Consider the following 18,139-nt stretch of genomic DNA (forward strand, 5'->3'; position numbering starts at 1 on the left):
CGGAGCTTGCAGTGAGCTGAGATCTGGCCACTGCACTCCAGCCTGGGCGACAGAGCGAGACTGTCTCAACAAAAAAAAAAAAAAAAAAAAGCTATGATTCCATTTGAGCAGCTGCACGATGCAACTCAATATAATCTGCACACTTCGGCTCTGTAAGACTGAAAGATTTATGAAAGCATTTTGGCATCAACCTATCCTTATAAGCTGCAATGAAATCATTCCAAGCAATTAATACGTTAAATAATTTCTTCTGTATCTATCAGTGTTTAAAATATGCTATTTTCAGATCTTAATAAAAAGATACCATGGGTTAAGCCATCAAACATCTTATTTTTTAAAAAGTTAAGTCATTTAAAGTCAAGAGCTTCAAAAACTCAAGAGCAAAAAAAAAAGGTTTGCAATAATTTTTAGGTCCTCAATTTTTGTATGGAGTTTTTATGTTTTTTAAGTTTTATTTTACAATTTAAGAAAGTTTCCTCTTCAAAAACAGAGGTCTTTTCTCACTGAAGTGATCTGGAATGTGCTACCATATATGCAAGGAAGATGGCTTACAAGATCAAGGCGAAAGCAGCTCTCCTCAAGTCAGAGGAGTGCGACAACCAGCCGGATGCAACGGGGAACGTTGGCTAAAACTCATCAGAGACACTTGCTGTCGAAATCCACTAATGAACACAGATCCTATAACCTGGAAACAACATTCAGGCGCCAAGAGGGTTTCCAAGGCTACAGAGTTACGAGTCATGAGTGAGCTGTGTATGAAGATAATGTCTGCAGGCTCAGTGGGAAAGTCACATAAAGAACAGATGATCATTTTATTTCAAATGCGACTCTCTTCAAAATCAGCCTTGTCTTTTTTTCTTAATGAGTAAATTTTATACCATCATCAGCCTTTCCTAAAAGCTACATATATGCTCCGAGAAAAATGTCACACTTTTAAATTTTTTCATTTGTTTTAATTAATTCATGAATTAAGTTAAAAAGTCAAGTCAAAAATTTTAGCTGGTCTTTTTTTCCCTTTTTTTTTTTTTTTTTTACAAAAATATTACAGCAGTATAAGCAAAATTAAAAAGGAAGAGATGGGAAGAACAAGTAGATGCTAAAATGGAATAGGTGAACTTCAGGTCATCATGGTTATTGAAGGAACTGTAAATTCTTAAGCTTCTAGATTTTACTGCTCTTCAGAAAACATTTAAGGAGGCTGCCTTTCCCCATGAATGAGAAATGAAACGTTCCCTAAGCATTTGAGTCTAAAGAAGACAAAAAGCATTGCTTTTCCTACTGGAAAATCTCTCTTTAGCTCCCATTGCACTGCCCTCTTCCGTCCCCCTCATAGCTTCATGGGATCAAAGAGAGAGAGAAGCCATGCGTTTCTACCAGCAGCAGAGTGAGTCCTGAGCACAACACAGGGCTGTCAGTGACATTCACACTCACTGGTAATGGGTCCAACTCATCTTGAATAAAATACACCAAGTTAAAAAGAAATAAAGAAAGAAAGAAAGAAAGAAAGAAAGAAAGAAAGAAAGAAAGAAAGAAAGAAAGAAAGAAAAAAACCCTAGAAACCCAAAATTGTTTTTTATGGAAGGTTTAAACGAAGTCCTCAAGATTTCTTTATGTGCCATAAAGTACATTTCTGGACTTAATCTCTAGGGGGGCAAAAAAGAATAAATAGAAAACAATTTAATGATCATTCTTGAATCCTGTTCTTTACCTTGTTCACATGGTATTAATTCTCATACCTTCACTTCTCTACCTCAAAGCCTAGAAAATCAAATGGTCTCCTATTCCATATTTGCATAGTATTAATAATATTGTCAGGAGGTGAACTTCTAGCCCCTTGCTTGCAGCCACATTTCTGAAGAGCACTGGTCCAATCTGACACATTTGAAAACAATATATAAGTGTCTATAGGCCAAAAATTGGGTCCCATTTAGCAGCAAGCTGTTCAAATTATTTGGAAACAGTCTTCTTCCAAAGGGTGAGAAGAATTAGGCAGTTTTGTCTGCAATTTCAGATTTTTCTCTCTGCATCATGCAGCGACGAACTATGCTGTCAAAACTGCCAAGGTAAAACAAAGCAATAGTGCGGAAAAGGCCCATGGTGACCACCTGCAAGATAAAGAGAGAGCTTTTAGTGCATCCAATGGTACAAGACTATTTCAAGGTACCTAGGTCTCTAATAAATAGTTGCTAAGACACATCTACTAGTCTGCTCTAAGGATGAATATAATGAAAACTCTGTAAACGTCAGTAAGCTGTGAGAACAGAATGTGTGTGCTCTGCACTGCTGGACAGCCCAGATACGTAACAAAATATTTGTTCAATTAATAAATTCAAACCACAAGCAGAATAAAATAGGTATTGCTCGCAGTCTTAGGGTTATAATAGCTTAAAAAGATCCACTCCAGCATCTCGAATAGCCAAACTACAATCAAGGTTTTTTTGGTTTGAGATTTATGTTATGAGCTTCGTGAAAGCAAGACCCTACACTAGGTGCTGAGAACACTGTGGTGAGAGACACAGTCCCTGCCCTCAATGAGCTTATTCTCAGGCTGGAAAAACAAGTAAAATTGAAACTACTGCCTCAGGGTTGAGAGCCGTGATTACTGATATCCTGTTGCTCAGGATGGAGTGCAGTGGCATGAACACGGCTCACTATAGCTCTGACCTCCCGAACTCAAGGGATCCTCCTCATCCTCTCAAGCAGCTGGGACCATAGGCATGAGCCCCCATGAGTAAAAGAATAGAAAAATCAGTTTTTTTCCCTACACCCTCAGAGCACTGAACCCCGTCCTTGGATCTTCTGGAAGAAACCATGTTTAAGGTGAGACCTGGAGGAAGATTAGAAGTTGGCAGGACATAGAGAACATTCCAGAAAGAAGAGGACGGATAAAGAAAGAAAAAAACAGAGCCTGGAAAGGTTAGTGGGGTAGGAGATCAGGTGGCTTATGGCATGCGATGGAAATTTTTTTAACTTTTAAATTCTTTTTAGAGACAGGGTCTTGCTCTGTCACCCAGGCTGGAGTGCAGGAATATGATTGTAGCTCACTGTAGCTTCAGACTTCCAGACTCAAGCAGAAGTCTCCCAGTTGCTAGGAATATAGGTACACACCACCACACCGGGCTTTCTTATTCTTTTACATTTTTATGTAGAGACAGGGTCTCACTATGTTGCCCAGGCTGGTCTCAAACTCCTGAGCTCAAGCAATCCTCCCAACTCGGCCTCCCAAAGTGCTGAGAGTATAGTCATGAGCCACCATACCCAGGTGCAATGGAATTTTTAAAGCTTTATCCTGATGGTATCAAGGAGCCACAGAATGTTTTCATGCAATGTATAGTCGCAGTTCAGAAACAACTGGTGCGGAAAATGGGAGGGTACACTCAAAAAACGCATCCAGGGGGCCTGGGCAGGGGGTTGCAGACCATAGTGGTTGCAGGGACTGTGCTCCTCCCTCAGGAGCAGCTGCCACCTGTGCTTGCTGATGACTGCCAGGTGAGAATGCAGACTCTGTGCAGCTAAACTTTCCGATTTTCCAAGAAAAGTCTGAAATCTGGACCTTTTATATAAAACCTAATTTTAAAACTATTTTAAAATCTTAAACACACACACTCATACCAGACGGACCAAACAAAACTGCTTTACAGGCCCATGGGAATCATTTACAACCCCTGGCTCACAAAGTGTATAACTCAGGCAGGAGGCCTGCTGTGGTAACCCAGGCCTGGGCTCCAGAAGCACTGCCAGAACTGCAGAGAATGGAAGCATCTGAAGAACAGAATGACAAGGGTGACAATGACCTCTGATGTGAGGGACAGAAGCAGGGGAGTCCGGGACAACACCCCAGGTGTGAGCCACCATGCCAGCCCAAAAATTAAAAAATAAAAGAATTCATGCATTCGTTCAGCTCAGGTATTCTGGAGTTCCTACTAAGTGCCAGGCACTGGCTGTTAGGTGTACAATGGCAAACAAGAGGCGTGGGCCCCATCCTCAAAGAGCTTACATCTAACAGTGTCAACCTCTAAGAGAATGGCAAGACAGTAGGTATATTACAGAGTGAAAAGAAAAGAGAGCTTGGGAAAGACCCTGAGGAAAACCGACAACTAAGTCATTTATGTAAGTCTGAATGTGGTCAACTGCACAGAACTTAGTACTTGTTAACAACTATCTCATGGCTTTGTCTTTCCAGAACATTCCCTCTATTGTAATCCTTACTACGTTACACTACACTACTATCATCTTTTATTTTTTATTTATTTATTTATTTTTTTGAGACAGAGTTTTGCCCTTGTAGCCCAGGCTGGAGTGCGGTGGCGTGACCTCGGCTCACTGCAACCTCCACCTCCCAGGTTCAAGTAATTCTCCTACCTCAACCTCCCGAGTAGCTGGGATTACAGGCGCCCGCCACCATGCCCAGCTAATTTTTTAGTAGAAACAGAGTTTCACCATGTTGGCCAGGCTGGTCTCGAACTCCTGATCTCAAGTGATCCACCCACCTCAGCCTCCCAAAGTGCTGGGATTACAGGCGTGAGCCACGGCGCCTGGACTGCTATCACCTTTATGGTCAGTGCATTCCACTTGACTGTAAGCCCCTGAAGCTGGAGAGGTCGCCTTCCATCTGATTCCCTATGAGCAAGTACAGTACCTAGCACACCAATGAAACACTAACTGTGTATCTTGGACAAAATAATACATTCCCATAAGCGCAGCAATTGTGTTTAATCCATGATTTGTATCTCACTCAATTTAGCTGTGTGTGACCTGATTCACCTAGAAAAGGTTTTCTAGTCTAATATGTTAGTACTTTTTAAGCAAGGCCACCCCTTACTCTAGGAGCATTCCATTTTTCAAAACACATTGGAGCACTGGTTCTTAGGTGAAAATCCAGGTGAACACCGCAACAGCAGAGACGGTGTTTTATTTCTCTATCTGCAAGGCCCAGCACTGACGACTTCTTGCCAGTCTAAATTCCTGAAGTTATATCTTTAACCTATTTACTCATTCCCAGTGGAGGAAGAGGAAAAGTTGATAGCTCAATAAAAATACATTCTCTAAATAAAGTTACTATGTTTTCCCTTAATCACTTCTCATCAAGGTTTGATGAAAGGCAGTTTTTCTCTTGTCCATCGGCCTATCTGACTGCTAGCCTAGGCAGATCTTACCTGCTGGAGTCCCTCAGTAATAGAAGTTACTGGAGCCATCCCACAGGTCAGGGCCGAGAGCATGTACCCATCTGAGCCAAGGGAACTGTTGAAATTTCCTTGCTAAAAGAGAAGGAAAAGAAGAGAAAAAGGGAATCCTAGTAATGTGGACGGAAATCAATCCAGCGTATCAGAAACAGTGGAGTGTGCTCGCTCACTTTAAGTGAGATAAAACGGTCACAAAGCATTGAGCAGCACTCAGAAATGGACGCAGGGCCTTGGCAGATGGGCAGTTCTCAACAAGAGAGTCCACGGACCCCTGCGGGCCCCCAAGGACAAATGATTGTCCTAATAACACTAAGACATTCATTCTCTTTTCCACAGTGTGATGTATGGAAAATACAGTTTTGCCTCTGCCAAACTGCAGACATGGGCTAAAACCATGGTGTTCTGGCCAGACTGTACTAGGAGTCATTGTCATTGGTACTACCACACACACTCGCAGTAACAAATAATACACAAAGAAAACACAAGTTCTAAAATTCTTTTAAAAATCAAAAAGTGTCAGTTTTGCTTTAAAATCCTCTTGATAAAGCAGCAAAATTCATCATTTTGTTAAATGGCAACCCTCGAGGACAAGTCTTCTTAATACTCTGTGTGACAAATGAGAACACGCCCAATGCGCTCCCGCCGCACTGCATTCCAGAGGGGGACAACTGCCTGGAACAAAAGCCCTTATGCAGCTGCTTACGTCGAGGGCTAAACTGCCACTTCTTTCATGGAGCGTCATTTTTATTTTTTATTTATTTATTTTTGACAGAATCTCACTCTGTGGCCCAGGCTGGAGTGCAGTGGTGTGATCTCTGCTCACTACAACCTCCACCTCCCATGTTCAAGCGATTCTCCTGCCTCAGCCTCCCAAGTAGCTGGGATTACAGGCATGTGCCACCACACCCGGATAATGTTTGTATTTTTAGTAGAGACGGGGTTTCACCATGTTGGCCAGGCTGGTCTCAAACCCCTGAGCTCAAGCGATCCACCTGCCTCGGCCTGCAAAAGTGATGGGATTACAGGCGTGAGCCACCGTGCCTGGCTGGAGAGCATAATTTTTATATGAAAGACCACTGACAGGAAATCCATGGTTGTTCAGACTTAGGTATGTGGCAGATGTGCAGAAAACGAAAAAAGCAAGCGTGTCACTTCAGGAAAAACAACTGGCCACATGTGTCATCAATGTTAAAATCTGAGCCTTCAAGAAAAAATTAAGATTTGGAAAAACTAGTATCCACCATCATGAGACTGTAAGCTGCATACTTTTATGATAAGATCAGCAGTAATATTGATGAAAGCAATTTTTCTGATCACTCAGTCAACCCATATTTTCCAAATGACTAATGCATAATGTTACGAAATCATGAATGGTTAAAAGATCCATTCAAAGTACAAGACGGACCAATGGAATTTAATGTAACAGAGTACAAAACATTCATTGATGTAGTTTCCAATTCTATACCACAACTAACCTTTAAGAAACTACCATTTGTTGAGTTTGAGTTTGATATAAAAAACAATGTCCATAATTATCTGAAAAGCCTAGTAAAATAGTCTTCCCTTTCCCAACTCCGTATCTGTCTAAGGCCAGATTTTCTTCATATCCTTCCATCAAAACAACATTATTACAACAGATGGAATGCAGAAGCAGCTATTTGAATCCAGCTGTTAATGCAGACCTTAAAGCAACTGGTGAAAATGTGAACCAATGCCGCTGTCCTCACTGAACTTTTATTTTGAAAAGTAGTAAATTTTGTTTAAAAAAAGTCACATTATAAAGAAATGGGCATATATATATATTTTTATATTTTATATTTTAAAAATATATACGTATACGTATGTTTTTTAATATACATGTGTATATATTATATTATATATGTATGTATATGTGTGTGTGTGTGTGTGTGTATATATATATATATTTTTTTTTGAGACAGAGTTTTGCTCTTGTTGCCCAGGCTGGAACACAATGGCTCGATCTTAGCGCACTGCAACCTCCGCCTCTCGGGTTCAAGCAATTCTCCTGTCTTAGCCTCCCAAATAGCTGGGATTACAGGCGCATGTTATACCACGCCTGGCTAATTTTTGTATGTTTAGTAGAGATGGGGGTTTCATCATATTGGTCAGGCTGGTCTTGAACTCCTGACCTCAGGTGATCCACCCGCCTTGGCCTCCCAAAGTGCTGGGATTATAGGCATGAGTCACCGCGCCCAGCCATTTTTGTTATTTTTAATGAATTAATAAATATTATAAACAGCTTCCATTTCAAATATGGCAAATATCAATAAATACAGCCATGTAAATAAACAAAAGTTCTCTGGGGTTGTTGACAATTTGTAAAAATATAAAGTGGTCAAGAGAAGAAAAGTTTGAAAACCACTAAACTAAATTAATACTGCCAAAATACTAAGAGCTATTTAGCATCATTAAAAACACTGAATGGGCCGGGCATGGGACTCACGCCTGTAATCCCAGCACTTTGGCCAAGAGGCTGAGGCATGTGGATTACCTGAAATCAGGAGTTCGAGACCAGCCTGGCCAACATGGTGAAGCCCCATTTCTACTACAAATACAAAAAATTAGCCAGGTGTGGTTGTGGGCCCCTGTAATCCCAGCAACGCAGAAGATTGAGGCAGGAGAATCACTTAAACCCAGGAGGCAGAGGTTGCAGCCAGCCGAGATCATGCCACTGCACTCCAGCCAAGGCAACAAGAGCGACACTCCATCTCAAAACAAACAAACAAAACAACAACAACAAAAACCAAATGCATTTGCTTTGACCTGAGATAAGCAGGAAAAATAAAGTCCCACTTGTGCCATCTTCCTGGGCCTTTTAAGGCACTCAGGGCAAAGCTGTTCACACGTGTATATATTTCAGCAGAATTCACTATGTCTTATTCTGCTCAGTTCAGTATAATGTGACAGCATTCATGCTACTTCAAGGCTGTCCACCATGTGCTGACACCTCTCATTCCAATGGTCCTAAAGATTTTCCAAATTCAGTGTGGGTCTGTGGTTTACAGACATCCCTCATAAATGTGTATTTTTCCGCATTAACAGAAATGTTGTCAAAAAGCATGAGGCACATATGTTGTTCTTCTACAACACAGCACATCGTTTCTTAAAATACCATTTTTGATTCTGCATAAAAAAGCACATCAACAGGGAAGACAGGAGGACAGGCCCACGGGGCTAGTGGCACTTTCTCGTTAGCTAACTTTTGGGAAAATGATACTGGGAAACAGGAATGGGAGAGAAGGCAGCCAGGTGTACACAGGACATAGTATAAATTGTGGCCAGGCGCGGTGGCTCACGCCTGTAATCCCAGCACTTTGGGAGGCTGAGGTGGGCAGATCACGGGGTCAGGAGATCGAGACCACGGTGAAACCCTGTCTCTACTAAAAATACAAAAAATTAGCCGGGTGCGGTGGCAGGTGCCTGTAGTCCCAGTTACTTGGGAGGCTGAGGCAGGAGAATGGCGTGAACCCAGGTGGTGGAGCTTGCAGTGAGCCGAGATCGCGCCACTGCACTCCAGCCTGGAGTGACAGAGTGAGACACCATCTCAAAAAAAAAAAAGGACACAGTATATATTGTTTACACTGCCTAGGAAAGTCTCATTTTCTTTTTAAAGAACTGGAGTTTCCAGGTTTCCAGACATCCTTCTAGTAAACCTGTTCCTAAGGTTAAGGTATATGATCAGTTTTCAGGAGCCTACTCACTAATATGGAGTCAATAAAGCGTCTAAAAGAAGAAAAGTCGGCCGGGCGCGGTGGCTCAAGCCTGTAATCCCAGCACTTTGGGAGGCCGAGACAGGCGGATCACGAGGTCAGGAGATCGAGACCATCCTGGCTAACACAGTGAAACCCCGTCTCTACTAAAAATACAAAAACTAGCCGGGCGAGGTGGCGGGCGCCTGTAGTCCCAGCTACTCGGGAGGCTGAGGCAGGAGAATGGCGTAAACCCGGGAGGCGGAGCTTGCAGTGAGCTGAGATCCGGCCACTGCACTCCAGTCCGGGCGACAGAGCGAGACTCCGCCTCAAAAAAAAAAAAAAAAAAAAAAAAAAAAAAAAAAAAGAAGAAGAAGAAGAAAAGTCGAGTCCAATATTAGATATGATGAATCTAACAGACTAAAAAATTCTAATAATTGATGTTTTGAAGTTAAATCCTAGGACAAATATCTTTTCAGGAATATAGTACTGCAAACACAAATAGTACAGAAAACAAGGAGTTTACTTACTATGGCATCTTTAACGATTTGTTTGGCCACCTGTTCTGGTTTGCACACAGATGTGGTCTCTGAAATAAGTCGAGTCTCCAAAGGCTAAAAGTGGAAAAAAATGTACATAACAATATCATGATTACCCATTACATTCAAAATAAATTATTCTTACAGCCTCCCGATTTACAAATGATTCCAATTTTCTACCTTTGGGCAGATTCCTATTTTTAGAGTACGGCCCATCTGGAGTCTAAATCAGTGTCTACCTAGTTACTATGTAAAGTTCTACCCAGCAGCTGAAGCAAGACAAGGAGGCCTTTGCCATTCCCTGAGGACATACGAGGCCTTGGCTCCAGGGAGGACCATCAAAGCTATAGTTGAGAACACATCACCAGACACAAGTTCAGAAAGACCCTCTCTTTGACACCTCAGTGCCGACCAGACACCTGAGTGACGGTGCTTCTGCAGAGGCTAGACCTATGTCCAGAGCAAGCCTGCTCTCAAGGCCAGCAACTCTATTCTGACCATACTCCCAGGCCAGCAGAGGGCTGATCCCTGGGGATGAACCTGGCGCCCAAGGCAGGGACAGTCGCAACCCAGCCCCTATTCGACAACTACAGATGCTTCTTAAAGGATCTGCAGAGGAGGCAAACGCACAGGACACTGAAAGAGAAGGAGCCACTTAGGAGACAACCCTGAGTGGTCCCTAGATGGGCTGCATGCTAGTTACCAGGCTGGAGCTGCAGACCCCAAATCTTGGACTCTTCTTCCTCAAAAGGTCCATCTCAACTCTCACCTAGCTCAAAAAGCCTTCCCTAAATACCTAACTGGCAGTAACCTCTCTTTCTTCTGTGAACATTCCTGCTTTAATACACATTATAGCTACTTGTGAATTTGCATTTTACCTCTTAAGTTTCTTGTGGGCAGGGCCTGTTTTATAAGAAATCATTTATCTTTGGCTTTTCTTTGTGATGCCTTGCATATATGTGGTCAAAAATTATTTCAATTAGTTCAATTAGTTTCAATTAGAAGTGTCAAAATAGTTTCAATTAGAAGCGTCAAATAATTTCAATTAGACGTGTCAAACGAAAGCCTTAAACTGCATGAGACTGTAAGCTTTACCATATGAGTGTGAAGGAATTAAAGAAAACAAAAACCAGATTATATTTTCTTAAAATAGGAAGTAAAGTATTTCATAAAGATCAAGTATTTCTTATGAACCTGAATTAAGAGAAAGGTTGTTTTGAAGGTGCCACTATTCATTCTTCCAGACCCCCAGGCTGGCATAACCACACTAAATACACATAAGATTCTAAAGTACTATGGCGCCCCCTAAAGGGCCTACACATCAATGTAGAATTGTATTTACCCAAACAAGTCTGCCCAAAATTTTACTGAAGGGGAAAAAAAACCCAACTTAATCAACATCAGAATCAAAGCTTAACAGGGAAATCACCACCCTTTGTCAGCTTTGGCTTCAAACTAAAAGACTGCATACCAAATGTTGCAAAGCTTATTCTAAGACAGGACATTTGGCTTAAATTTACTTCTCTGAAATAGCAGTAATTTTTAAAAAGGCAGAGCCAAAGAGAAAAGAATAGGGGGAAAAAAACCTTCTAAATCACAAACATCTTTTTACAAATATACAGTCTAGGGAGTTTAAGTGCCAATTTTTATGCTGCAGAGTTTCACATTTACAAAGTATTGGTATAAAAGAGAAGAAAAAAATATAAAACTAAAATTAACCACAATTCAAAGTGGTAAGTTCTGATTAATTCCTTTCTTCCCACTTCACCTATTCATTTGCTCAAAAAAGCAACTACTATGTGTCAAGGCAAAGGGAATAGTCCATTGAAAACGTGTGAAGCTTATATTCAGCTCAGAACGACTGGCAGTCATTTTATATAAAAGATATGTCTGTTATAAGTGCTATGAGAAGTTCCTGTTGTGATAAGCGCAATGGAGACTCAAATCATCAGACCCCAAATCATCTCCTCTACAATGACATAAGATTAGCAGTTTACTAACCAGACTCTTAATTCTGGAACACCAGTCACCACTAAGAGTAGTTATAAGGCACCTTGCAGAAACAGAAAAATTAAGCAAAAGTTGGCACTTAGGTGGTGAGCTCCCCAGCCCTCTTGCCCTGCTTGGTTCCCACAACACAGCAAGTCTTACTCTCCCAAAGGCAGGAGATGGCATGATTCCTCACTAGGGAAATTGATCAAACCATAAGAAAAGTGAGCAGATGCTGGCATATGAAAGTCTTCTAAAGAAGTGGCTGCATCCTCTCCTGATCATCCCATAGTAAACAGCTGAGAAGCTAGAGATTTACAATTGGCATTTTAGTGCCTCACTCTTAAATATGGACAATCAAGGATCACCAGACATTTGAGGAAGCCTAAAAAAAACAACAACAGAGAAAAAGAAAGTAGGAGGAAATAAATATTACGAGATGTAGAAGAAATTTTCAAACAAAACAGCAACAAAAAAAAAAGCTAAACATCCAGAGTGAATATCCTTAGACACAAGAAAAAATATGAAATCCATGAAATAAGAAGCTATTTTTAAAAACTGTTGGCCGGGCGCGGTGGCTCAAGCCTGTAATCCCAGCACTTTGGGAGGCCGAGACGGGTGGATCACGAGGTCAGGAGATAGAGACCATCCTGGCTAACACGGTGAAACCCCGTCTCTACTAAAAAAAATACAAAAAACTAGCCGGGTGAGGTGGCGGGCGCCTGTAGTCCCAGCTACTAGGGAGGCTGAGGCAGGAGAATGGCGTAAACCCGGGAGGCGGAGCTTGCAGTGAGCTGAGATCCGGCCACTGCACTCCAGCCTGGGCGACACAGCGAGACTCCGTCTCAAAAAAAAAAAAAAAACTGTTTTAAATATTCAGATAAAAGAGATCTAAAGTAATTTTTATGTAAGCCAGCAGAAATAAAAATTTCAACAAAAAGGTTTAAGGATAAAGCTAATAAAAATAAAACTAGAAAGGAAAACAAAAGGCCAAAGAGATTTTTTTAAAAAATGAGAGAAAATAGAAAGAAATTAGAGGATCAGTCCAGAAAGTTCAAAAATCTGAGTAATAAATGCTCCAGAAAGATGAACACTTGAAATACTTTGGGAAGAAAGAAGTGATAAAAGGAGTAATACAATAAAATGTCCCAGAACAAAAGTTGACAAAATAAAAGGGCTCCTTTTCGTGTCTAGCACATGAAATAAGAAGATTCCATGCCAAAATCCATTAAGTAAGGATAAAAAGGGATACAAGGTTTCCAAAAATACATGGAAAAGCAGGTTCTATACAAAAGATTGGGAATCAAAATGGTATCGCATTCCACAGAAATTCTGGAAGTTGGAAATCAATAAATGCCCAAAGAAATCTGAGGAAACATTATTTCCAAACTAGAAATCTGTACTTAACAAAACAATACATCAAGAATAAAAAAAAAAATGGCCGGGCATGGTGGTCATGCCTGTAATCCCAGCACTTTGGGAGGCCAGGGTGGGCCAGGAGTTGGAAACTGGCCTGGCCAACATGGTGAAACCCCGTGTCTACTAAAAAAAAAAAAAAATACAAAAAATCAGCCGGGAATGGTGGCACGCACCTGTAACCCCAGCTACTCAGGAGGCTGAGGCATGGGAATCTCTTGAACCCAGGAGGCAGAGGTTGCAGCGAGCCAACGTCGCACCACTGCACTCCAGCCTGGGTGACAGAGCAAGAGTCCATCTCAAACAAAAAGAAAAAAGATTAAAATTAAAATAAAGGCATTTTCAGACATGTCGTTTCTAAAACAATATTACCTCTGATGTGCCCTGTCTCAGAAAATTGGTGGAAAATATTATAGCTCTGCCAAAATGAGCAGATAAACCAAAAAAGTGAGAGTCATGGGCTCTATCAAAGGGAGAGGAGAAGGGAACGTGTAGTGTGAGGTGAAGACAAGTCCTGAGACCACCGCTGGGTGGCAGATCTAGAACAGACAAGGAATGGGGACGACCCCAGGAGAAATGTCTGAGGAAGAAAGAATGAAATTAACAGAATGTCCAATGTGCTCACATGGATCAAAAGGAGAATCTCAGTTCTGTCTGAATCTGGGACTGAATTAGTTACAGATAATTACAAAGCTAAGTAAATGAAAAGGCAAGAAAGGAAATGTCACTATAGCATGGTCCAAGTGTGCATAGTATTTGCAGTCATATTAATATAAGCACTAAACCTGATTTAACTAAAGAGATGGGAGGAATACACAGGGAATGGGGAACAGATATGAATCTTAATGTTTTTGTTTTGAAACAGGGTCTTACTCTGTTGCCCAGGCTGGAGTGCAGTGGTGCAATCTTGGCTCACTGTAGCCTCAATGTCCTGGGCTCAAACTATCTGATATGGTTTGGATCTGTGTCCCTACGCAAATCTTATGTCCAACTGCAATCCCTAATGTCAGAGGAGGGACCTGGTGGGAGGTCACTGGATCATGGAGGTGGATTTCCCTCTTGCTGTTCTCATGATACTGAGTGAGCTCTCATGAGATCTGGTTGTTTAAAAGTGTGTGGCACCTCCCGTCTCTCGCCTCCTCCTGCTCCGACCACGTAAGATGTGCCTGCTTTCCCTTTCCCTTTGGCCAAGATTGTAAGTTTCCTGAGGCCTCCCCAGAAGCAGCAGCCTGTACAGCCTGTGGAACTGTGAGCAAATTAAACCTCTTCTATGTGTAAATTACCCAGTCTCAGGTATTTATTTATAGTAATGCAAGAACAGACTAATACACTATCCTTCCACCTTAGCCTCCCGAGTAGGTGGAACTATTCTAATTTTGCTTATTTTTTTGTAGGGATAGGGTCTCGCTATGTTGCCCAGGCTGGTCTTGAACTCCTGGGCTCAATCAATCCTCCTGCCATGGCCTCCCAAAGTACTGGGATTACTGGTGTGAGTCACCATGGCTGGCCTTAAATTTTTATTTTTTTATTTTTAATTTTTATTTTTTTTTTAGATATTGGTTCTCTCTCTGTCACTCAGGTCAAAATGCAGTAGTACAATCCTGGCTCACTGCAGCCTCAACCTCCCTGGCTCAAATGATCCTCCCACCTCAGCCTCCTGAGTAGCTGGGACTACAAGCATGTGCCCCCATGCCTAGCTAATTTTTAAATTTTTTGTAGAGCCAGGGTTCCGTTATGTTGCCCAGGCTGGTCTTGAACTCCTGGTCTCAAGTGATCTTCTTGCCTTGGTCTCCCAAAGTGCTGGGATTACAGGCATGAGCCACACTGTGCCTGGCCTGGTCTTAAATTTTATCTTCCACGGTAGAAAGTCAATAAATAATTTCTAAATCTTAAAAAAAAAAAAAAAAAAAGGCAGTATAAACATGTTAGTTAAAATAAATGGCTACCTCTAGGGAGTAGGAATTAGGAATGGGAGAGATGAGGCAAAGGATTGATACTGGACTCTAAAACTGTGCGGCCATAGTTCTTTGATGAAAATGTGCTAGAAATGGCTGGGTGCAATGGCTATAATCTCAGCACCTTGGAGGCTGAGGAGAGAGAATCACTTGAGGCCAGGAGTTTGAGACCAGCCTGGGCGACACAGTGAGACCCCATCTCTACAAAAAAATTAAAAATTAGCTAGGTTTGGTGGCACACGCTTGCAGGCCCAGCTACTCAGGTGGCTGAGGCACGAGGATTGCTTGAGCCTGAGAGTTTGAGGATACAGTTAGCCATGACTGTACCACTGCACTCCAGCCTGGACGGCAGAGTGAGGCCCTGTCGCTATAGAGAAAAAATCTGGTAGAAATTTAAATTAAACTTTAAGAAAAGGAAGTGAAGGAAAAGAGGAAGGATAGAAGAAATATATGCCTGGAGAATCTAAAGGTCATCAGAAACCAGCTAGGCACTCTACCCAATAAACACTGTTGATTGGTGAAAACGAGTATGAGCTGAAGAGCAGAAAGAAAATCAGGAAAGCAGTAAACATTAGAGGTTCAAACTGCGACATGTAGGATACTGACCTTTGTTCTGTTTTCTTCGGCAAAGCCAGGTGTATCTGTGTCTGGTGGGTAAGCAACTGTGATGTAGACATTATATGGCTTCACCTGCATTTCAAAACAACACATGTACCTTCAGTAAACAAGAAACACCGAGGTCCTACACTGCCAACCTGCATTGGCTGCCCTGATTCCCAAAAAGCAGTGAGAACAACGGGGTGATTCTGTAAGCAGGGAACTAACTACACCAACTGCATTGAGAAATCCCTCTCCATGAAGATGATTCCAGAATGAAGGCAAAAAGCTCACCCTAACCTAGACCCGAGAAAACAGCTGGCCCTAAAGTATGGCAAGTCACCTCCTTTGCAGTGTCTTCCGCTCCTGCTGCCCAGGCAGAGGCCCTGAGAGACGTCCAATGAGGAGGGCGGTGTTTTAAAAACAGCCCAGTTCTCACACACACTGCACAACATCCAAGCCCTTTATCAAGGCAATGGGACCGGTCTGCCCCTCCTTTCTTCACCAGATTGCACATCTGTTTTCCATTCAGACTGCTTCTGACACTCTTGTGTTAATTTCATCCACAAAATACATTGGGGTCATTAAAATCTGCTGCCCTATCCCCTTCTTGTGCCCCACCCCAAACCCAGTCCAGAACTGTCCCTGAGAAGTCTGCTTATTCCAGAGCTCCCTGTACAATTGGCCTCTGCGCATTAGGAGGTCAAGAGTCACCTCCTCCTCCACTGAACCAACAAGAAGAACCACTGGGTAGAACCTCCAAGACAGACCAGCCAAGTACCTCCCCTGTGGACGACCTCAACCTGCATTCACATAGGGAAAGCCCTCTGCCTTATCTGAAACTCTATGTGGCTCCTCTAAATCTGACACTTGGAGTTGGTTGTTACACTTGTGTGCCTCACCACCTCGCCTGCACACTTTGCGCTTCACACCCCCACTCATACACACAACCCCAACAATTCCAGCAGATTCTTCTGCTGTTGGCGGGGACACACCCTCCCACAGATTGCTCAGCCACAGCCCTGCTGCACACACTTATCTCACCCTGCCCATTAGCAACTCTAAGAGCAATGGTTCATACCATGAAAACCTCTTTGCCATGATTTTTATTTGGTAATGGCTCAGTTTTTCATCCCTAGGGATCCTAAGGGATCTGGAAGCAGAGAGGCAGCTGACAGATCAGCCACTGCACATCTTCAGGAGGGTACTCTAGGCTGAAAATCAACACCACACTGCCTAATGTGAAGGCCTTTAAGAGCAGCCCAGGGGCCGGGCGCGGTGGCTCATGCCTGTAATCCCAACGTTTTGGGAGGCCAAGGCGGGCGGATCACCTGAGGTCAGGAGTTCGAGACCAGCCTGGCCAACATGGTGAAACCCTGTTTTTAGCAAAAATACAAAAATTAGTTGGGTTTGGTAGTGGGTGCCTGTAATCCCAGCTGCTCGGGAGGCTGAGGCAGAAGAATTGCTTGAGCCCGGGAGGCAGAGGTTGCAGTGAGTTGAGATCATACCACCGTACTCCAGCCTGGGTGACAAGAGGGAGACTCCATCTCAAAAAAAAAAAGAGTAGCCCAGAGTCTCATCTCATGCATCCCTTTCCTTCCCTGGTTCCTTCAGTGAAGCAGTTTTGAGGGCTTTAAGGGGAGCTGCAAGGGGAAGGAGAAGCACGCACAGGCCTGCAAGCAGAAGATCCAGGCCAGCCATCCTGGAAAGTGCAGTCGTGAAAGTGAGATGTCTTTGTGGGTTCCATTCCAGCGCAATTAGGGCGTGGGGCAGCCCATCCACTGGGCATCGCCAGGGCATGCAGCTTCACAGCCCAGCCATGCTCATAAATAGCTCTGGATTGGGGCCAGGTAGTGAGGCAGATGAGCCAGAAACTCGCTTCCACTTGTTTTTGAGATAGTGACTTATGAAAACCTCGTCTTCCCCAGCCTTGCCCTCCACTGTGCACAGACCAGAGAAAAACACCACAAAAAATCCAGCGAGTTGTCATTAGGCAGCCCACATCAAGACTGACACTGAGGCCGGGCGCGGTGGCTCAAGCCTGTAATCCCAGCACTTTGGGAGGCCGAGACGGGTGGATCACGAGGTCAGGAGATCGAGACCATCCTGGCTAACACAGTGAAACCCCGTCTCTACTAAAAAAAACACAAAAAACTAGCCGGGCGAGGTGGCGGGCGCCTGTAGTCCCAGCTACTTGGAAGGCTGAGGCAGGAGAATGGCGTAAACCCGGGAGGCAGAGCTTGCAGTGAGCTGAGATCCGGCCACTGCACTCCAGCCCGGGAGACAGAGCGAGACTCCGTCTCAAAAAAAAAAAAAAAAGACTGACACTGACTGGCCAGAAACTCACGATTACACTGCCCCTCTGCCTTCTCTCTCATGGTAAAGGAGGATGCTGGCTCCAAAGCTAATGGAAGACAGGATTACAGAGCAGTGCTTCTCAAAATCAAGGTTATGGCTGCATTGTCAAAGGTTAAAACAGCTTTTCAGAGCAGCTTCTTCATGAGGTAGGAAGACAGATTGCTGGGCTTGGGAGAGACCAGTCCAATCGCTTCTAGATTGGTATTGTTGCTACGCCATCCAACCAAATGACTCTCCCAGTCTCTGGCTGGACACCTCCAGTGGCTAGTCACCTCACCATTTGCATATTCTTTTATTTATTCATGCAACAACGAGCACTTATTGAATTACTTCTACATGCCAGTATTGTTCTGAGAACAAAGCATAAGGTTAAGATTCTAGTTTCCTGAAAC

At 43.0% G+C, this 18,139-nt stretch overlaps 1 protein-coding gene across 2 annotated transcripts in view; it reads right to left on the reverse strand.

Moving 5' to 3' along the window:
- Nucleotides 1–931: 931 nt before the first annotated feature.
- The window catches only part of KDSR (3-ketodihydrosphingosine reductase), a 45,414-nt gene continuing 28,206 nt past the window's right edge, over nt 932–18,139 (reverse strand). The window contains exons 7-10 of one of the 2 annotated variants that reach the window (XM_033239246.1): nt 15,399–15,482; nt 9,424–9,507; nt 5,157–5,258; nt 932–2,105 (exon numbers count right to left, since the gene is read on the reverse strand). In XM_033239246.1, the coding sequence (XP_033095137.1) occupies nt 1,986–2,105; nt 5,157–5,258; nt 9,424–9,507; nt 15,399–15,482 (390 nt within the window). In that variant the 3' untranslated portion in view covers nt 932–1,985. The remainder of the gene's footprint in view (nt 2,106–5,156; nt 5,259–9,423; nt 9,508–15,398; nt 15,483–18,139) is intronic. The other variant, XM_033239253.1, reaches the window with a different exon arrangement.

Source organism: Trachypithecus francoisi, unplaced genomic scaffold (genome assembly GCF_009764315.1).
Source record: "Trachypithecus francoisi isolate TF-2019V2 unplaced genomic scaffold, Tfra_2.0 Contig01474, whole genome shotgun sequence".
Lineage (NCBI taxonomy): Eukaryota > Metazoa > Chordata > Mammalia > Primates > Cercopithecidae > Trachypithecus > Trachypithecus francoisi.